At 43.2% G+C, this 19,695-nt stretch overlaps 1 protein-coding gene across 1 annotated transcript in view; it reads left to right on the plus strand.

The window, feature by feature from the left end:
• The first annotated feature begins 615 nt into the window (after positions 1–615).
• Positions 616–19,695, plus strand: part of TLL1 (tolloid like 1) — a 390,413-nt gene continuing 371,333 nt past the window's right edge. Inside the window, exon 1 of the mRNA XM_086962398.1 lies at positions 616–2,207. Coding sequence (XP_086818524.1) covers positions 2,060–2,207 — 148 coding nt within the window. The 5' untranslated portion in view covers positions 616–2,059. The remainder of the gene's footprint in view (positions 2,208–19,695) is intronic.

Genomic DNA, 19,695 nt, shown 5'->3' on the forward strand with positions numbered 1-19,695 from the left:
CGATAGACCCATGCAGATAGCAACAAAAACTGTAAAATGTTGCTGCTGCTTGTGACACCCTGAGGGTATTAGGTGAAACATGCCCGCCTCCTCTCCCGCCAGGTTGTACAATAGGACAAAGGAAGGGGCTGGGAACGGACAGACCCACCTTTACCTGGAGGCGCTGTGACGCGCACTGCAGCGGCAGACACACGTTCCCATCTGTGGAAAATGTTATTTTACGGGAGGCTTTGCGCTCGATTATTTATTTCAGCACATTTCACCTCAGGGGCCAGTGAACAGAAATAGCGTTGTATTTGGGAGATTCCAAATCCTCACCTTTAAAGAAAACCTAATGAACTTTATGTGACATTTTTAGCAAGACTTTTCAAGCAACGCACTCACGCACCAGACCACCTGAGGGCATCCATTTTTTTCTGTGGTTTCCCAACTGTTACTGCAGGTTATTGGGGGTCTAAAATTATGCCTCGGTCATTTGTCTGCCTTCGTAGGCCGATTTTGCTAAATTCCTCTGGCGAACCTAGAAAGTCAAAGGCCTCCTTGTGCAGTACGTATTTAAACAAACTCTGAAAGCGTGTGAGCGCTCACACGCTGCTGGCAGAGAGCAGCCGGCTCACAGGCAGCCCGTGGAGCGAGCGGCTTCGCAGGCTTCAGAGGCAGCAGCCGCGTGTGAGCGCCTCTCAGTGTCACCTCGGGAGCCCTGAGCTCTGCCCCGGGGAGGGTCCCGCTGCGTGTGTGCTCCGAACGCTATCAGGTGACCAGATCAGACAGGCCCGGCTCCTGACCCCGGCTGCATGCATAAGTAAGCAGGGTGCTGACGCCTCCCGGGAGAGAGCTCCCATGTGTACTCGTGTGCGCTCCCCCGCTTTTTGTTTGTAAATTAGCAGCAGCGACTGGGGCGGAGGAGGACCTGAGCTGCTTTCTCCTGTGTCCTGATCTCCTGCTTATTTTTGGTTTCCGTGGAGGAGTTATTGATTTTTTGTGTCCCTTGCTGCTAAAGCTCACTCTTGGCACCGCAGATGTACTGGAGGATTTCACCAGAGCGCACGGGGCTTACGCAGATGCCCACAAAAGCTGCATAGTATCCGCAAGCTTTTTCTTTTTTTTTTCCAAGTCACCATTCATAAGATTTCAGACTTTCCGTCAAGGCAGCTCTCGGGAAAAGGCTCTCCCTGGGGCAGGAAGGAAGGAAAGCGCAGTGTGCATGAAGGAGCAGCGGCCCCGACGGTGTCCTGGCAGCCCGGCCCGAGAGGAGGCGGCGGGGGAGGAGGAGGTCGGGCTCGGCAGCCTCCTGCTCGCAGAGCACTAGCACGGGGAAGTTTTTACCCGAGCTGACTGACACCCACCCATCATCCCTCGGGGCAGAGTCTGGATAATACCGAGGATTCGGTCAGCTTACAGGAAGTGCAGAAGACCCCGGGCAATCCAAGCCAAGACTTGACAGCCAAGAAGAAATAGCTGGTCAGGAGAGTACCTGCCCCAGGGACAGTGGGAAACTCCTCGCCCAGCCTTAGACGGAGCTGCTGTCACGTCAGATCTGCTCGCTCTAGACTCAGAGGGATACCGCCGCTCAGCCCAGCACATCTCACAGCACGACCGGCTAGGCATCAGAGTCTCAACCTCCAACGAGTCCCTGCCCCAGCCCCTCTAGACTCTGCCTCAGAGGGAGACCCGGCCTCGCCATACCTCACAGCACCCCAGACTGAGAGGGAGTCCCAGCCCTGCACATCTCTCTGTGAGCCTTGAGGGTCAGCCTTGGAAGAGACCCCTACCTACACCTCGCACGAATCACAGCCCCAGACCTGCCCACCTCACAGCAAGCATTCCCTGCCCTGCAGCGTTCACTCCACACACCTAATAGTACCCATCCTGCACCCCGCGCACATCACAGTATCCCTGCCTCAGCCCAGCCCTGGTCAGAGTTCCCTCGCCAGAGTCACGGTTTATTGTTTCCCCGCTTCATCTTCGGAGGTAGCCGCTGCCTTGGACCCGCACTCACCCCTCAGTGTCCCGGCTCAGCCTCAGTCCCGCACGCCTCACCGCAGCCCCTCTGCTGAGAATGCTTGCCTGGATCACCCTGTCCCTGGCAGGCTTGGCTCTCTGTGGGAAGCTCTCCTCCTGCCATGGACTTGATTTCGACTACTCGTTCGATGCCGCCGACGAGGAGAAGGCAGAGACGATAGACTACAAAGATCCCTGCAAAGCCGGTAAGTGACGCCCAGCGCTTGTTCGCGTGGCGGTACCGAACACCGACTCACCTGCCCCACGCACATGCACACCGAAAAGTAGTTTAAGTTTCTGTGATTGTGCTGAAGTCGATCTCTGCATGCCTGGTAGGGTTTAATAATAAGGGAATACACTTTTTGATGTTTGAAGATATTTATTTATCAACAGTAAAGTTTAAAACATATTTCTCTGTTTCTTTGCAACATCGTATATATCTTCTGTCTAACCTTCTCTAATCTCTAGCTGTCTTTGATTCTATCTACAATCTCTCGGTTTCTACCTCTTCCCTCCCCTCTTGGTCCGTCTCTGTCTTTGCCTGTCTTTCTCTCTCCGAGTGTCTCTCGCTTCATCCCTACCCCCCCACACACTATCTTGTTATCCACGCATCCTGCCTGTCTCCTTACCCCTGGCCCTATGGCTTGTTTTATGATTCTTTATCTTCTCCCCCTGTACTTGTCTCTGTCTCATCTCCGCCCCCCACTCCCCTGGCTCAGCTTGGCTTTATTTCTGTTTCTCGTAGTCTTTCTGTGCATCATCCAAGTATCTCTGTTTTGCTTTCCGCACCCCTCTGTCTTTTACGGAGTCTTTCTCGTACATTAAGCATTTTAATTACTAAGATGAGCACATTGTGTGAATACACTCAGGTGTTCTCTATAATAAAGTGCGGACAGTGGGGGTGGGGAGAAGGCAAGCGTATGCAAAGCAGCTTAAATACTTACAACATGCAGCGTGGCTTCTGATGCGCTACGCTAGAATGCACGTCCAAAACAACCAACCGCGATGACGCGTCGACGCGAGGCTTCATGCACTTATGTTCTAAGGCAAATGTTCAACTTAATCTTTTTATATAGTTCTTTCCATAGGGGTTAAGCCTTACGTGGGCATAGGGGATTTTCCGTCAATGTCAATATGATGTAAACGCTGCTTGTAAATGTTAGTAGTGTTACTCATTCCGGGCAATCTCCCAAATGCACTGAGTGCTTGCTCCAGGGTTCCTATAGAGCCGCACAGCAGCCCTCACGGCGCGGAGGCCGACACGCCCGATCAGGGTCGCCCCTCTAGTTTCATATTATGTCCTCGGGTGGTGCAGATCTATGATTTCTCATCTACGCCTCAGCAAACGGTCTCCCTCCGCTTCCTCAATAAAATATCTACAGCGCGGCAAAACTGCAGGCGAGCTGTGACGTAAGATAAGGCGATCGATGACGAAAGAGATTTCGACACTCATGAGATGCGCCCATTTCTCTGGATAACATTTATCCCTGTAGCATACAGGGGAGGCCTGATTCCTAGATTTTGCTGTGACTTACTCTTGCAGTACTCCTGCAGGCATGGAGTAAGCCAGGAGCACTCCCAGTGTACTCCTGGAATTCAGGAATACGACAGCAGTAATTAGATCACTCTTACGGCAGAATGTTTGTGAATCAGGCAGTATTCTCCAAGTACCACTCTTACTTCTTTACTTAATGCTCGTGCAGGTCTGTAAGCCTTTCAGGTGCACCCCCCCCCCACCCTGTCTGGTGTGAGGCTGCTCCATTCATTGCTACCCTGGCTGCCAATGGCGTTTTATAACATTGCTTGTGGCTTTCACCCCTCCTGTAGTATGCACTTAGTTAGACATGCCAACACTTTTCTCTTCTGCAGTGTATCCTATTCATTATTGAGCGCCTTATATGACACCCCGCTTGAACCATGCACCGCACTGACCGCCCCTCTCTGGACTGTCTGTGATCTTTGCCCTTCGATATACGTGACCTCCGGTACTGGACCCAGTAATACGCCTCATGAGGCCAGTAGGGCGCTCAGGAGTAGCGCAGCATCCTTTCCTTCAGGTGACCATCTCACCAGGTTAAACATAGTAACCGCAACATCACTCTCAGTTTGGTGGCTTTGGAGACCTTACTTCTCTTGCTCCAGCACGCTCTAATGTTTACTCGTCACGCATTCAGATTTCCAGTTCTATAAGGTTTTGTAATCAATTACTCTTGTAGTACTTATGGCTTACTCCTTACAGGAGTAAGGCACACAATGCAAGTTATTTTTTGTTAGGCAGGCCCATACAGGGTAGGTAGCTTCTACCAGCCATTTCTCTAGTTTATCTCATTTTCTCTCCATACCTAAGTGCACACATTGTCAGTCCTTGGGAGTCGCAGCGGGTGCGAGGGGTTGTTCTCCTCTTCGTGAGACTCCCAGTGAAATACACAGTTGAGAAGATGCAAGCTGAGCATCACACAAAGTGTAAGCTGTCAGTTCTTGGCAGTAGACACCAGGATGAGCAGTCTGTGGACATTTCTAGGAGCGGCAAGGGTTCCACCCATGGGTGCTTTCTGTTCCTGATGCCACTCACAATGTGCCACTCTTTGTGCCTGCACAATGCACATTTGAGTGCTCAGATGATGGTTTACTGTACCATGCGGGCCTCCATACCAGCATCTGCAATAAGGCATTATGTCGATTCTTGGCCCATTCATATTTATGAGCCGGACAGTCTGTGACTCACTGCACACTGACAGATTATTCTAAACAGCCTCTTTGAAAATCTGGCCCGTGGCGCCCCTGTGATTTGGAGTAATCTGGTAATCCTACCGCTCGGATATCCATACTATTTTGCAGGTGCCATTGACACATCAGAGGCGGCTCATGGCGGCCCTGGGCAGGGAGCGTAGGTAGGGGGCCCCGGAAGAGGGGGTCAGGGCGGGGCGGAGCCAGTGAAGAGGGGGGGTGTGGGTGTTTGGAAGTGGAACAGAGCCAGAGGCCGCCAAATCCCTGCCAGGGGCCGCCACGCAAATATGTATCCATCCTCAGAGGATTATTATATTAAGGATATATATTGGCATGGTGGCCCCTGGGGTTTGGTGGCCCTGTGCAAGTGCACAGCTTGCACATGCCTAAGGCCGCCCCTGGACACATTCAGTTTTGCATCCAGTGCCAGCCCGTGACTCGCCTCCCCAGGGGTAGGAAGCGCTATATAAATACAATCACTCGTGTATCTTGTAAAGATCTCAAAACCACAGCCTAAAACCAGCAGCATCCACATTGAAGTTTTGGCATTAGGGTATCACTAAGTATTTAGGGAAGTGATTTGCTTGTTGCAAATCACTTCCTAAATTACTGGGCTTGCAACAGCTAAATCACATTTGCTCATGTACTAACCTCATTTTGAAATTTAGAAAACTTTTTTCAACTCGCAAAATTGATTTAGAAACACATACTAAATTGTATTTTGGGGGGCATGTTAAGGGAGTACCTTCCAAATTTTGAATGTGGAGGGGACCCCTGTGGACCCTCTCCCTTTGGGGTTCAGTATCGCAGGTTTCGGGGGAGTAGGCAGTGGTCTAGGGGACCACCATGGGACCACTGCGTGCTCTCACTGAAGCTTTTCAAAATGAAAAATTAAATTTTTTTTCTTTTTAAAGCAGCTTGGCTTTCCTTTAAGAAGCTCAGACAGATTAAAAAACAAAACAAAAAAAACATTTAACCGTTGTGGAAAACAATCACAAGGATAGTTGTCTGCTGTCACTAGCAGTCCATTATCCTAGTCATCTTGGCCAATCACAGGGGACACCAAGCTGTGACATGCCTAGTTAATACAAGTTAGGCAGGACACTCTAAAAACCTGTTGCGATTTGGTATTGCTTGAACCGACCTCTTAGTACATAGGTTGGCTTGCAAAATCAGGATGCATTTGCTAAAAAGTCAGTGCACAATTTATGATCACTTTTTGCAAAATGGAATCTTTGCACATCAGGCACTGAGCCCTTTTCCTTTCATGTGACTGTTACAGGGCAGAAAGACAAAAACAAATCTAGTAGGAAGGAATCTAGAAGTCCCCTGTTGTCTCCTAATCTCATCAGATTGAGAAATAAGATCAATGTTGGAGCAGCAGGTGCAGTGACAGCGTAGCCCAAAGTCTGGGAGGTCCACTGAACCCTGACTATTGCTGTATTTTATAATTGAAACAGAAGCCAGGGGTGGGGCCATTTTCTTTCTGTCACTATAGCCTGTGACACTTTGCCTAGACCACGGCAGGAGCAGGGCGGGTATGTCATTAGTGTGGTATCGTGGTATAACAATGGACAGAGGCTGCAGTTTTTCATGAACCTTGAGGGTGATGGGTAAATTGAAGTTGGGCAGAAGGAGGATGCTGTGAGATCCCATGTTATCCTATATTAATAATTAAGGTTCTTTTTTGAAAATTTCATGTTATAATTGTACTGTACAAAATTGAGGATGATGATAAAAGGAAAAGTGTAAAAGAATATGTGAAAAGCGAAATAAAAAAGAGTCTGTAAGACTCGGGTAGATTATCCATTCGACTGAGTACATTTGTGGTGCATCTAGTGAGTGTCTGCCCGCTGTACCAACAAAAATGCCATACTGCAGCCATGGTGTAATGAGCAATAAAGAGTGGAGTTTGGTATGATGTAACTGTGGAATGGGTAATGAAGTGCTGGAGATGTGACATTGATTATGTGGGTGACCCGTAGAGAATGAATCAGTACCAGATTATAGGTCAGTACGAAAGACACTTCTATGGGATTGATTACTTTTCATGCCAACAGGAAACAGACACCATGCAGACATTTAAACTCTTCATGGGGATAACCACTGAAATGGCCAAGCAGCCATCAGAAGAAGTAAAAATCTAGGACTTGGCCCATGATTTGAGATCGAGATGCAGTGATACCTCAGTTTAAATAACTCCCAGCTCTATTTTTTCTTCCTGTCTGTTTGAAAATTGGTATATTCAACTTGTACTGGTGTGTACATGGTTGGTTTGGTGATATTTGAAATAAAATGGATTAATGATATGCTCCAATCGGGTAGGCAAAACCGCATACTAAATAGCAGATTTCCATACAAAGATCACAGTAATGTTTATAAAGACATTTTGCTGTCAAATCGTATTCTGCAGCTATGTTTACTTTTATGTAATGCTGTGTGTTGTGAAAGAACATATACAGCTCAATGGGTTCAATCAACTTTTTAGGTTTTGTAGTCTTCTTCCAATTCACAAAACAGTGCAACATTTCTGCAAAAGAAAGTTAAACTAGGCAGTGCTGACATCCTCATAGGAGACTTTTATGACAGTATCATCATTGATACCAACACTTGGAGAATGAAAGTGCTAAGTGTTTGTATTATCTACCAGGCAGAGATAAGCATCTCTGAAGGAGTGCAAAATAGCTCTCTCTCTCCCTTTTTATATACACGCACAGGCAAACACACAAACACCCACACACACACGCATTTCTTTGCGAAGCACACCACACATTAGCTTAGAAGATTGCAATATAATTTGCCAATGTCTTATAAGTATCTTGCCCATTCAGTATTGGGAGTAGGTGTATTTAAGTGAAGGCCTCTATCTGTTTTATACTTGTTGAAATACCTTACATTGTCATATATTTGGAAGTTTTAGATTTTGGGTGCCACATATATCTATATTAGGATATCACCCTCCAGAGAGATTCGGAGAGAGTTATTGTTTTGCTTACCAAATCGGGTGCAGTCCTCAAGGTTCTGTTTCACTTGGTGCTGGCCTGTAACTAATCCTCCTGTAACTGGAAGCAATCTTAATTTGTGCACACAAGACCAGCTTCTGATTATGCCTTGTTCAAAATAAGTTTCCCATTCAGATTTTAATAATAATAAATCAAATTTGAGTTCTCCAAGTACCAAGTAGGAAGTGAGTGACATACTGTGTATCACTCGCCTATTTCTTACTACTTAAAGGGTCATCCAATGTATAGGAAAAACACAGTTCTCTTTGTCTAGCCATACAGCTCTAACAATCTCCTGCAACAAGCATTCTAGCTGGGTCTGGTGGTGTGGCTCAGTGGCCTATTTGTTCACTGTAGGGAGCTGTGTGTAACCTCATGGGCACAGGTTCAAATCCTGCCGGGTCCACTCCGTCTTTCATCCTTCTGAGGTCAATTAAATGAGTACCATTGAGTTGTGTAGCAATACACATCTGTTATTTTAATTTTCAAGGTCCTCACAAGATATCTAACTGAATACATTTTAGTAACATTCTTTCGTTGGTTATTTCACCTGGAGATTCTCAGTTATGTGGCACCAACCAATGCTTGTATTGAAAAGAATACATATTAGTAATCCTTTGAGGCAAGAAAAGAAAATCATATTTTGATCAGAGGTTCCTTCAACATTTCAAGTGAGATCTTGGCTGTAAGAGCCCTGACTATACAATACTTCATAATTATCTTTACTTTTCTTCAACTAACTCATTTGAATAGATGTTAAATGTTATTGAGATAATGCTGTATCCATACAATAGGATACAATATCTCACAAAGATATTTAAATTACATTTTGACATTCTCTGAAAATCATGTTACATTTTTACAGACGATTTCAGTGTTAGTCTGCAGAATTTGCTTAAAATCCCATCCAATAAATAGCAAATCAGTAAGTTAGTAGCTTAGACTCAAATTTAAAACGCCATTTGTCTTATGTTTTTTTAGTGATCACAACCAAGGCTGATGTAAATGCCAAATTTTCTTTAGTAATGCAGATATACTATAAATTAACCAAATAGTTCAACTAACAGACCAGGATAGGATGAGTTAGAGCATGATATTGTTAAAGATTAAAATTGCGATCTTTACCGTTCTGATGGAGTAGAGTGTGTGTTAATAAATAGAGGCGCAAGGGTTAGACTGATGAACATTGGAGAAAATGTGTATTTGATTGATTCATTTGTGAACCTTTAGATTTTCTGACAACACCACAATTGCATGCAGAAATATGTTGACACTTAACTATGGACGTTTGGCCAGCAACTTCAATAGACGTTTGGCCAAACCGTTTGATATTTTGAGGCATATGTGGGGAGCTGACCCTACTCCTGTGACCATCATACATCTAAGAACCTGGCTGAAACAGAAACCTATTTTGGGGTTAGGCAATCCAACCCAAAGAAAATGCGCCTTTTAAAATAGTTATTGATTACTTAACTTTCTTATCTCAGAATAGATTTGTAAAATATCAACTTATTAGCCAATTATTGTATCAGTTAGCCCTACAGACCACATGCCATCTAAGCATATGTTCTGCATAGGTGAGTGCAAAGCCATGCTCGTGGTAATTCAATATATCAATAGCTATGCTGCATTTATGGGATTATACATGGAAAAGTTAGGCCCTGATTATGAGTAAGACAGATGGGAGATAACAGTACAGAGCTGCATTCTACTTGAGTTTGAGTGGGCTGCTGTTTCCGCACTCAAGGGTCCCTCGTCTTGGAACACCTGAGAGATCTTACTGGGTGGTAAGTCCGACAGGTAAACATTGCTTGAAGCTTTAGCTGCAGCACCTGCCAGACCTCTTTCTCAGTTTTTCCCCTTAGCTGGGGGAGACAACAATGTCCCTGCCCCCTCCCCCCGCAAGAACTTAGCTTCCCCGTTCCCTCCCCTCTTCACTCCACACAGAATTCACAGCACTTATTTACCGCCTGCTTAGAGCATGTACACATTTAGAAATTAATCCCCACACAATTGGGACTTCCTTGTAGTTTTAGGGCCATTAAATCAGATCCAACAAAGTAGCTTCTCGTTCCACAGTTTTTACCTTATAATGGCACGATGTTGGTGCAGTGTTACACATGGTAATGCAAACTTTGCATTCAGATTAACCTCCCCGCCAGCCAGCACCGTGCAACTCATAATCAGTCCCTAAGAAGAATATCTACAATGCACATAAAAAAGTGTGAAAATCTAAACCTACCACAAACCTTTAACATTGTAATGAGAATGTACCATATTCAAAACTCTAAAACAAAGAGTGCAGAATGTAAGTTTATTGCAAACATTGTTTAGTTAAATACAGAAAAGAAGCTTTCAGTAAATGCATCACAAGTAGTGCTATCACAACCACACCATCACCTTATAAATATGAAGTAACTTCATTTCTATTGATCTGCGCTGAATGGGCAATGTATTCTTTAAAAGCAAGCTAAACAGATGCCTGTTGAAAAGTTTGGAGACAGCTGACTGAAATTTTCGATAAACATAACAGTAAAAGAAATAAGTGTGGAGATCTCTCAGAAAAGAACGAGCTCCATGATCTTAACACCCCCCCCCCCAAAAAAGATGGGGTGCTTTCATTCCCCTTCTTGCATTTAATAAACTATTACTTATGTTTAGTGGCACAATTTTCTTATTACTGGTTTATTCTGAATTCATAATCATACTGTAATAAGAAAAAACGATTGGAGATTATAAGGAAAGCATTTCCTCCAATTTATTATAGTAGAATCATGCAGCTATGGTAAAGTCTTTGGACAGAAGTGGCTCACCAAGAGTTATTGATTATAAAGTTAAACTATCAAACTTAAACTATCAACGTGATGCAGTCGCTTTTTCTCATTTCTCTATGGGAGCTTGTGTTACGGCCCTGTTTACAGCCGTAACACGATCTCCCATAGAGAAATGGGAGATTGTGTTAATCCCTGCATCCCATGGGAGGCACAGCAGGTGCCTGCCGCAAGGTGCAGGGATTATCAGGGGGCACCATGGGTGCCCCCTCTGCCCCCAACCAGAGGCCGCAAGGAAAAAGGGGCCCTACTAGGGCCCCCCAAACAGTGCTTTCCAACATGAATTCCATGTCGGAAAGGCCGGCATGTAAACCCTGCTGAAAACCATGCATCGTAATCCAGATAGCGTAACCTGCCGCCCGTATGAATTACGGGGCGGAAGGAGCCTGTCTGAAGCCAGCCGGCGTACTGGGCCGTCTAGTTTGGGCTTCGACTTCAGGCCACTCTTGATGGCCTTCGAGGCCCACATTGAAGCACGGTGATTAGCGTCTCCCTTGTAATGTGTGCCAGTCATGCTAGAGGGAAGGCCTACCCTGCTCGAATGAGCATCAGCCCCGCTTATTGGGACGCACAGATTTGTCTACCACATTGAGGCACCTGCCCACTCCAGTTGACCACACACCGATTTGCCCTATGTCTTGAGGCACATGCCCCCTCTAGTTGGGCACACACACATTTGTCATACACCTTGAGGCATCTTCCCTCTCCAGTGGTGCACACACAGATTTGTTTAATGCCTTTAGACACCTGCCCTCACCAGTGGTGCACACACATATCTAATTGACGCTTTGAGGCACCTACCTTCTCCAGTGGTGCACAAACAGATTTGCCATACGCCATGAGGCACCTGTCCTCTGCACTGCAGCACATACAGATTTGTATAACTCCTTTAGGAACCTACCCTCTCCAGTGGGGCACAAACACATTTTTCTTACGCCTTGACTTGCCCTCTCAAATGTTGCACACACAGATTTGTTGTGCACCCTGAGGCACCTGCATTTCCTTTTGGGACACACACAGATTTATCATTCGCTTTGAGGCACCTTCTCTCTTTAGGGGGCACACTAGATTTGCTGTATATTTTTAGGCACCTGAGGATTCCAGTGAAGCATGCATATATGTCTTAACCCCTTAAGGCACCTGCCGTCTCCAGGGGGAGACACAAAGTTTTTCTTACACATTAATCACTGCATACAGAAGCCAAAGACCATTGAATGATCACACCTCTGAAGCAGAGATGCTGTTGCTAAGTTGAAGCAGTTTAGTTACCTTCATACAGGGCCAAAGAAAAGGCCTCATAAAGTGGCCCCACATTCTAAGACAATAATGGCAGAATGTGCGTCATATTAATATTTACAACATAACATAACCAAAACGGTGATTACATATAGATGGGAGACCATGGTTATTTGTGAAGGATGTTCCATGCACATCACTTGTATATCTTAACAGTCATTAGTTTTAACCATCTGTGGGTGATCGCAGCTATAGGTGTGAATATATTTGAGCTAGTTGCAATTCTTCACATCTTTTTGTCGAATTCAGCAAAATTATTTAACTAACTTCCGGTAGTGGAGAAAAGGTAATTAATGTGATTCGCCATTACACCTGGGCAATGGCATTCTCATGTCTTAGTTGGGTGCCATAAGTCTGTATTCGCTTCAGTACAGAGAGTGCGTTTCTGAGGCACACCAGGCCGGTCATCAATGGTGCCTCTGTTAAAGGGGCCTTATTTACTTGTGGTACGGTACAATAAAGCAAAACCTTTTTTCATCTACGTCATATTGAAAATTGCGTTTATAGACTGATGACGTAAAAAACTGGAAAAGCGTGAGCAAGACGGATATTGCACAACGCGTTAAAACGTGTACTCAGCGGGAGTATGGTAGTTCTAAGTGCTTAACCAGTTTACTAGCACCCAATAACTAAAACATGAATAGGCAGTTGAGTTTTATTGTTGCATGATGGTGCCACAAAATCTCATTTTTGCATGCATTGCAAGACATGAGCTACTTAGATACTATTATCCTGGAGGTAGATGTGAGGGATTCCTCTGTGTGAGCAGGAGCACGACCTCTGCTCACCACTGTGAAGGCCGAGAGTGGATGGAATCTCCCCAGGGAGTGTGTGTCTAAACATGAAATATTGCGCCTGCTCTGTCGGCAACAATTACATTGTCTGAAGCAGTCTAGTGGCTTACACTGCTCTGCAAGAAGCGTTCATTGAAAGATGAATCCCGCACGAGGATCACTGTGTACAGATATATTTGGTGTGCCCTTGCACATGATCCTTTTTCAATGAAAATGAGGTTTTTTCTAAAATTCTACATTCTTAACTGAATTATTATTGTTCTCCTTTTTACTGCAGATAAGGAAGCATTATAATTCAGTTTTTCGCTGTTTCCAATAAATATGTTATATAAAATTGGCAATGTAATATGGATAATGGGTAACATATAACATTGTCCTAATTTGCCATCCAGGGGTATGGCGACACTTATGAAACACTCTGCCTTCAGCCCTGTGATCCTTGATGTCACCAGAACCCTCAGTGGTAATACTGGAAAATATACCTTACAGTTTGGGTGCTTTCATTGAATAACCTTTAAAGGTATGTAAACCCACACTTCACAAGTCCCAGGTAAATATAGGATTTTATAAGTAAGAACAGTTACTGTACATATTGCAATTAAATGGGCTGCTTTTAATGAGGGTCTCTCTGTTTTTTATGGTAAATCACAGGAAGTCAATAGTGTACATAGCTTACTATGAGCCCAGCTGTATTTATCTGTTAATCTATTCTCTGTGAGAGGACTACAAATACAAATACATACTCACAACCATAAACAGATGGCCTCTGTGCAGCAGCATAAACCATGTACATTCCCAACTGTTATTGTACTTGTAAATTGTATTTATATAATGCTAACGACCCTTGGCAGGGCATTAAAGCACTTTGCAGTAAGTAAGTAGCACAATACTCCAGAACCCAAGATTAGAAGTTGATAGTAGATTAGTATATTTTTCTTTATGCATTTGTTGTGCGAGGGTTGTGCTCTTGATTTCTTGTGTGTTTAGTCGAGGGCAGAATAGAGACAGAGGGATGAGAATGGATTTAGAAGGAGAAGTAATACGTTGTATTTGTAAGTAGTGGTTGCGTGTGACTGTTAGTTGGGCGATATGGCTAAAAATGGAGGGCAAAGTATGAGAAGGATGTTTGGGGCTTAATAGTAGTCAAAAAAGTTTGGATGAGTCAGAGAGAGGAGTGATAGGACGGAGATTAAAAGGAGGATTACATTTTTTATAATAAATAAGACAGAAATTAATGTATACATACATATATTCATGTGACACTTGGTAAGACTTTATTGGCTTGCAAAAACCCCTCTGTATAAATATCTATATGTGCACACAAGCAGCAATATTTACATGGTCTGACGTGCACATTTATTTTGTGGGGAAATATGCAATTTTCCCCCCATAAAATGTCATAACATTTTAGTAGCAAGCATAAAGTCCTCTATATATGCCCTTAAATGTACATAGAAGCAGCCATTATGACATTGTCTGATATACACATGTATCTTGTGGTGTAATATACAATTTCCCTTATATAAATGTATTTGCATTTAACAGGAAGAATCGTATAATGACACATGTATAACAACAGCTTCATCTTTATACTGTGAGAAGTATAGTTTGTCATGTCAGATTATATTGTTCTGGTACACTGTTGTGTTGTGAGTATGTTTGTTATGTGGGGTAGAGCCAGCTCTTGACTAATCTTTTTAAGCTAATATGGTTGTCAGTGGAGCTTATGTGTATGGGCAGTGAGTTCCATAGTTTGGCTGCTTGAACAGAAAAAGATGTTCCACCCATGTTTTTTTCTTGTATGCAGGAATCTGGAGGCAGGGAGCATCCTTGAGCGTAAGTTCTTTAGTTGTTTGAATTTATTGATTTTCTTCCTGATGAAAAGTGGTGTTTGCTATGTATTGCTATGTGTGTGATACAGAGCAGTTTGAAGGTGCGTCTTCTGGCAAATGGTAAAAAGTGTAGGGCCCTCAAGCCAGGGAAGATGTGTTTTTGTGGCTTTACATGCAGGAGGAGTCTAGCAGCAGCTTTGTGAATTCTCTGCAATCTTCTCATAGTTGTTAAAGGTGAGCTGTGATGCAGACCATTGGCATAATGCAGTTCTGTTAGGACAAGGAAGATGGCAGCATGAACCTTGTGAGGGAATCCTAGGCGTGGTCATTGTGAGAAAGCTTGATTTGGCCACCTTATACACATGTGCATTAATTGACAGCTTTGCGTCCATGGTTATTCTGAGGTTTCTTGCCCCCCTTAGATGTTTTAGGTGGTAGTCCTAGATTGTCAGGCCAGGTGCTGAGAAGGTCATAGGTTTTCGAGTCGCCAAATGCAAGTATTTCTGTTTTTGGTGGCGTTCAATTTGAGGTGGCTCCATGTCATCTGTTAGTCAACGGTCCAAAGGCAACTGAAGATTTTTGATGTTCCAATGTCCTTTGGTTTTTACAATTTAGAAGTATGTGAGTGTCATCTGCATGGGTATAGCAGGAGAAGGCAAAACCATTGCTCAAATCTGGTAAAGGTGTCATATAGATTTTGCATAGCAATGACAAGAAGATTGAGCATTGAGGGGCTGATGTTTTAATGCTGTATGGTATAGTAGAATAGACTGGAGAAGTATGCTTAATATTTGACCTTTTATGTAGGAAGAATGCAATAGAAGTGAGAGCTGCACCCTCTTTTCCTGCTTCCTCAAGTCTTTGGATTAGTGTGTCATGATCTTCTGTGTCAAAGGCTGCCGAAAGGTCCAAGAGAAGATGGGCAGCAGGTCAGTTCTGGTCTACCATGTTTTTAAGGTCTTCGTCGCAGATGGAGATTAGGGTCAGTTCTGTGCCTCTTCCTGGATGGAATACTGTTTGGAAGTCGGAAAAGCTGGCATTGTCTTCAATGAATTGTGACATCTAGGCATGTGTAGTTGATGGGAATGAGAAGGAAAAGGTAGGCAACTGGCATCTTTTTACTAAATGTGTGATGGGACAGATGGCACAGATAATCTATAAATGTCTATGTATATTGCAGATGGGTGGCCATCTGCAATATGGTTCTGATAAAAACAACTTGACAATCCATGCTGTACACTAATGTTGGTTGTTAGATGTTAGTACATCACATTAACTGTGCCATTCTAACCACTCCAAATTACCTATCACTTCAAAAGCTCAGGAAAGATTGTGGCTTAAAAAGTAGGGAGGATGTGGGTGATTTTTGAACAAGGGCAGAAATCTCACATGACGAAGAGATAGAGAGAGAGAGAGAGAAAGTGGGAGAGACACCACTCTTATGGGTTCCATTTTCTCTTTGTGGTTATTCATATCACACTCATTCCTGGATCACTTTGTATAACAGGCCATTTCCTTTTAAGAACTTTCTGGTGTGGGAATTTCACATTACGTGTACCTTCCTGTCTCCTGACGTCAAAGCAGTGGAAGAAGAATCACTCTTGAGTCATCAGCAGGCTTGGGAAATCATGAGTTTAAAATAGGATCAGAATCTAATTCATGTTGTCCAAATTATGATTCATTGCATCCTCTGTGATATTTATTTATCATTCCAAACAGTTGAAAATGAACAATTCAACTGATAATTAAGACTTTTTGCTTAATTCTCCCCTCATCTGTTAAGATAAGATGTGAACTAATGTTTAAGAGTTTTCCATGAGCCTTCTGAGGTCCTGGTATTCAGGATCTACTATTGCCTCTTTAAAGAGACAGCGCCAGCTGACTTTTGGCAACGTTTTAGCTATAGAAATACTGTTTACATATAGATACACAGTCTTTTAGTCATGAAGCAGTATTTATCTCAGCTGAATACTAGATTTAGTTTATTTCTTTTTACTCATGCAAACACTTGTCTCTTTTTCTCGGAGCTGCACTGGTTTGTTGTCTCTTCATTATTGCATAGTAGTAATTTTAAAAGTTATGGTGGAGTGACTCATTTAATCGGCAGGGATATATTGCAGTGGTCCATCCCTTGAAGGGATTCGTGCCGAAGAAATGCAACAACTCTTCAAAACTAGGCCCAGGAGTTTCATTCCCCTTTGCAAACCAGGAGGGTGCAGTTTGCACATCCGCTGATTTGCCAATAGTAATACAGTTTTCATTGCGACCTCTTTACTAATAGGCCACATCACACATTGACTATTTGGAGTAGGTTACAAAATGAACTGCCTAATGAATACTAATAAGGTAGGTTGTAATTTGCGATCCCCTGTGATTGCCCACAAATGTAAGCGAGGAAAGACTCCAAAGGCCAGCACACTTTTACTCTTGCAACTGCTTTCCAACACAGGAAACTTTTTTTAAGCAACTAGTGTCCACTAAAAGGGCAGGTGCCTTTTAAAATTTTTTTCCTGTTTGGAGTCACTTTGAGGACAAAGAGCAAGCAGTGGTCTTCTGGATGCCTACCTGCTTCCTTCTTATGTTATATCTCCCTTAACCCTCTAACCTTTGAAGTTGTCGACATTATTCCCAAGAGGAAGGTGTCCCATGGGACAGCCTCTTCTTTGCCAGTCTGTTACAACCACACCCCGGCAATCCATAACTCTTCAATGGTTTGTGACTATGACTGAAGTTGTTAATTTTTTATCAAAAGAGAAAAGTAATTAGTAAATGTGAATGGCGAATATGCCATCCCTTATTGTAAATGTATTTAATTTCAATCATACAATGGGCTATTTTGTCTCGAAATAAGTTTATGTTTCGGATAAAGGTTAATGTAAACTAAAACCTAAACTTTAGAATTTGCTATAGAATATCACTTAGCCTATGATTTTCATTTCTGAAAAAGGCAATATCAATGTGTACTGGACTTATTTTAAATCTTCGAATTTGGGGCACAGATTAATATTTTCCCCTTGGTTTCACTGTTTCCATTTATTCCACGTTTTTCTTCGCACATGAGAACATTTTACAAAAGTTTAAAGCGGGTTTCAACTTTTGTCTTATCTGTTACTTGAGTGGCCTTTTCTCTCACGCTTATAAAGAAGCATTTTCGCTGTGGCGATGTGTTCAGAATTTCTTGTGAGAAATCATGTGCTGTGAAACTTTGATAATATTGTTCTAATCGGCATGCTCTCATTTACCCAGGGATGAGCTGTGACTAATTGGTTTAGAATCATAATCCAAGAATTTAAGATCCTAGCTCCTCAGATACATACTGTGAATCTTGAGCCAATGCTTCTTGTTTTCCTGAGTCTGAATCCCTCAACTTTAGTAGGAAATGTTTTGCACTGAAATTAAATGGCTCAACACAAATGCTTTAAACAAATGATATGTGTTTACTTAATAATTAATGTCAAACTATTGAAAGCCTTGCCTCACTCTAATTTTCTTCCGAATGGAATTAAATAAAACTCAGATCCCAAACAGTGTTTTTGTGATGCTGAATGAAATGGTAATTTTTTTAAAGTTCCGATTGAACAGTGCATGCACCACCTTTGTGAAACCTCTTGTAAACAGAAACAAGCATTTCCAATTTGATAGGTCTCGTATCACTGATAGTTTGAGGTATTGGAATTACAAATAAGAATGCAGTGGCAATAGCTCATACTTTCAGTAATGCGAGACCTAGTTCATTGCAAGTGCTTGCATAGTGAGCCAGGAACAAGCATAGGGCCGCAAGCTGCTCCTAGAGGTCCCTAGTGAGCAAGGCGCCAACACTGCTTGTCTAGGTGCAGTACTGAAAGCTGCTCCTAGCGGTCCCTGGTGAGCAAAGCACCAGCACTGCTTGTCTAGATGCAGTAACGCAAAATGCTCCTAGAAGTCCCTAGTGAGCATCATAAACTTTTGGTCACATATGGTACTGCCACTGTAGAAGATATGGTAAATCCATCCTACCCATAATGCATTGCATGCAAGACATTACCACGAGTACATTCAAATAGCCATGTCCATATATACAATTTATAGCTTCGAAATGTGACTAAAGAATTATTATATTAATTCCGGATTAGGTTGTACTCTATGTGGAGCTGATGAAGGGGAATTTATAGAAGGTCTAATATAAATCTGAGATGTCCTAGCGTGTGAAGTAACCTCTGCCAACCTAGTTTAGGACCAAGTGACTGTCCTGTCTGAAGGCCTTTTAGAAAATAGTGCCTTGAGGTTGGAATTAAAACCTAGGGTGTAACAACACTTGTAGCAGGGGGTGTCCTCATGGGATGTTACAAGAAGAGACAAGGCGGTACTAAGGAGGGACTACTAAGACTAATGACCAATGAAAAGCCACCATTTACAAAGGACAGGGGCATAAGCCAATTAAAAAGATGAGCGGAAAGTAGGTGGAGCTTTATGCCCATATCCTGAATACAGCATGTCTCGAAGAGACAGCGCAAGCGCTGCATAGGCGAGACCTAAAAATGTTAAAAGGGGCTTAGAGCCCGCCCCTCAATTACCATTACTTAACATTGATTGGCTTGCACAGCGCTCTCATTTCCTTGCTTCTTATTGGTGAGCAACTTCTTTCTTCCTCCTAGGCTTCAAGTTTCCATCCCTGCTGTGGCACATGGACCACCAACAGTTTCCTGTCTGCTGCCAGTATTCTTCTACTGGCAGCAGGACTCTGTAGTTCCTTTTTTAATTTTGGACATGCACTTTTTTAGACTGCATGTCTCTACAGTGTGTGCCCGATCTCCTGACACTACCTGTCGATGAGCTATTCAGCTTTATTAATGTGTTTTTAAAGATGCTGCTCAGCAGTGTGGGCTGCTGTGCAACATGTCTTAAAGTAAACAAAAAGCTCTATGACTCAGTTAGAGCTGGCTGTGCCATAGCACCTTGTTTTTATTTACTTTAAGCCATGTTGCACAGTAGCCCATACTGCTGTGCAACATGTCTATAAAACATTTACGATACCATAGGTCTTGCTTATGCTAAACCTATTGGCTTTGCCAATGCTTTGCCATTTGCCCAATGCTTTAGCATATGTGGATTGGCTGTCTACATGACAAGTTGAAGATGCACAAATGCCTGGTCCCTTCCTCTGCAGTAGAAGAGATTTGTTCTCTTTGAATATCAGTTTCCTTTGAGATTTCAAGTCACACCTTTTTGTAGA

The sequence above is a fragment of the Lissotriton vulgaris genome, chromosome 3_1, assembly GCF_964263255.1.
Source record: "Lissotriton vulgaris chromosome 3_1, aLisVul1.2, whole genome shotgun sequence".
In the NCBI taxonomy this organism is placed as follows: Eukaryota; Metazoa; Chordata; class Amphibia; order Caudata; family Salamandridae; genus Lissotriton; species Lissotriton vulgaris.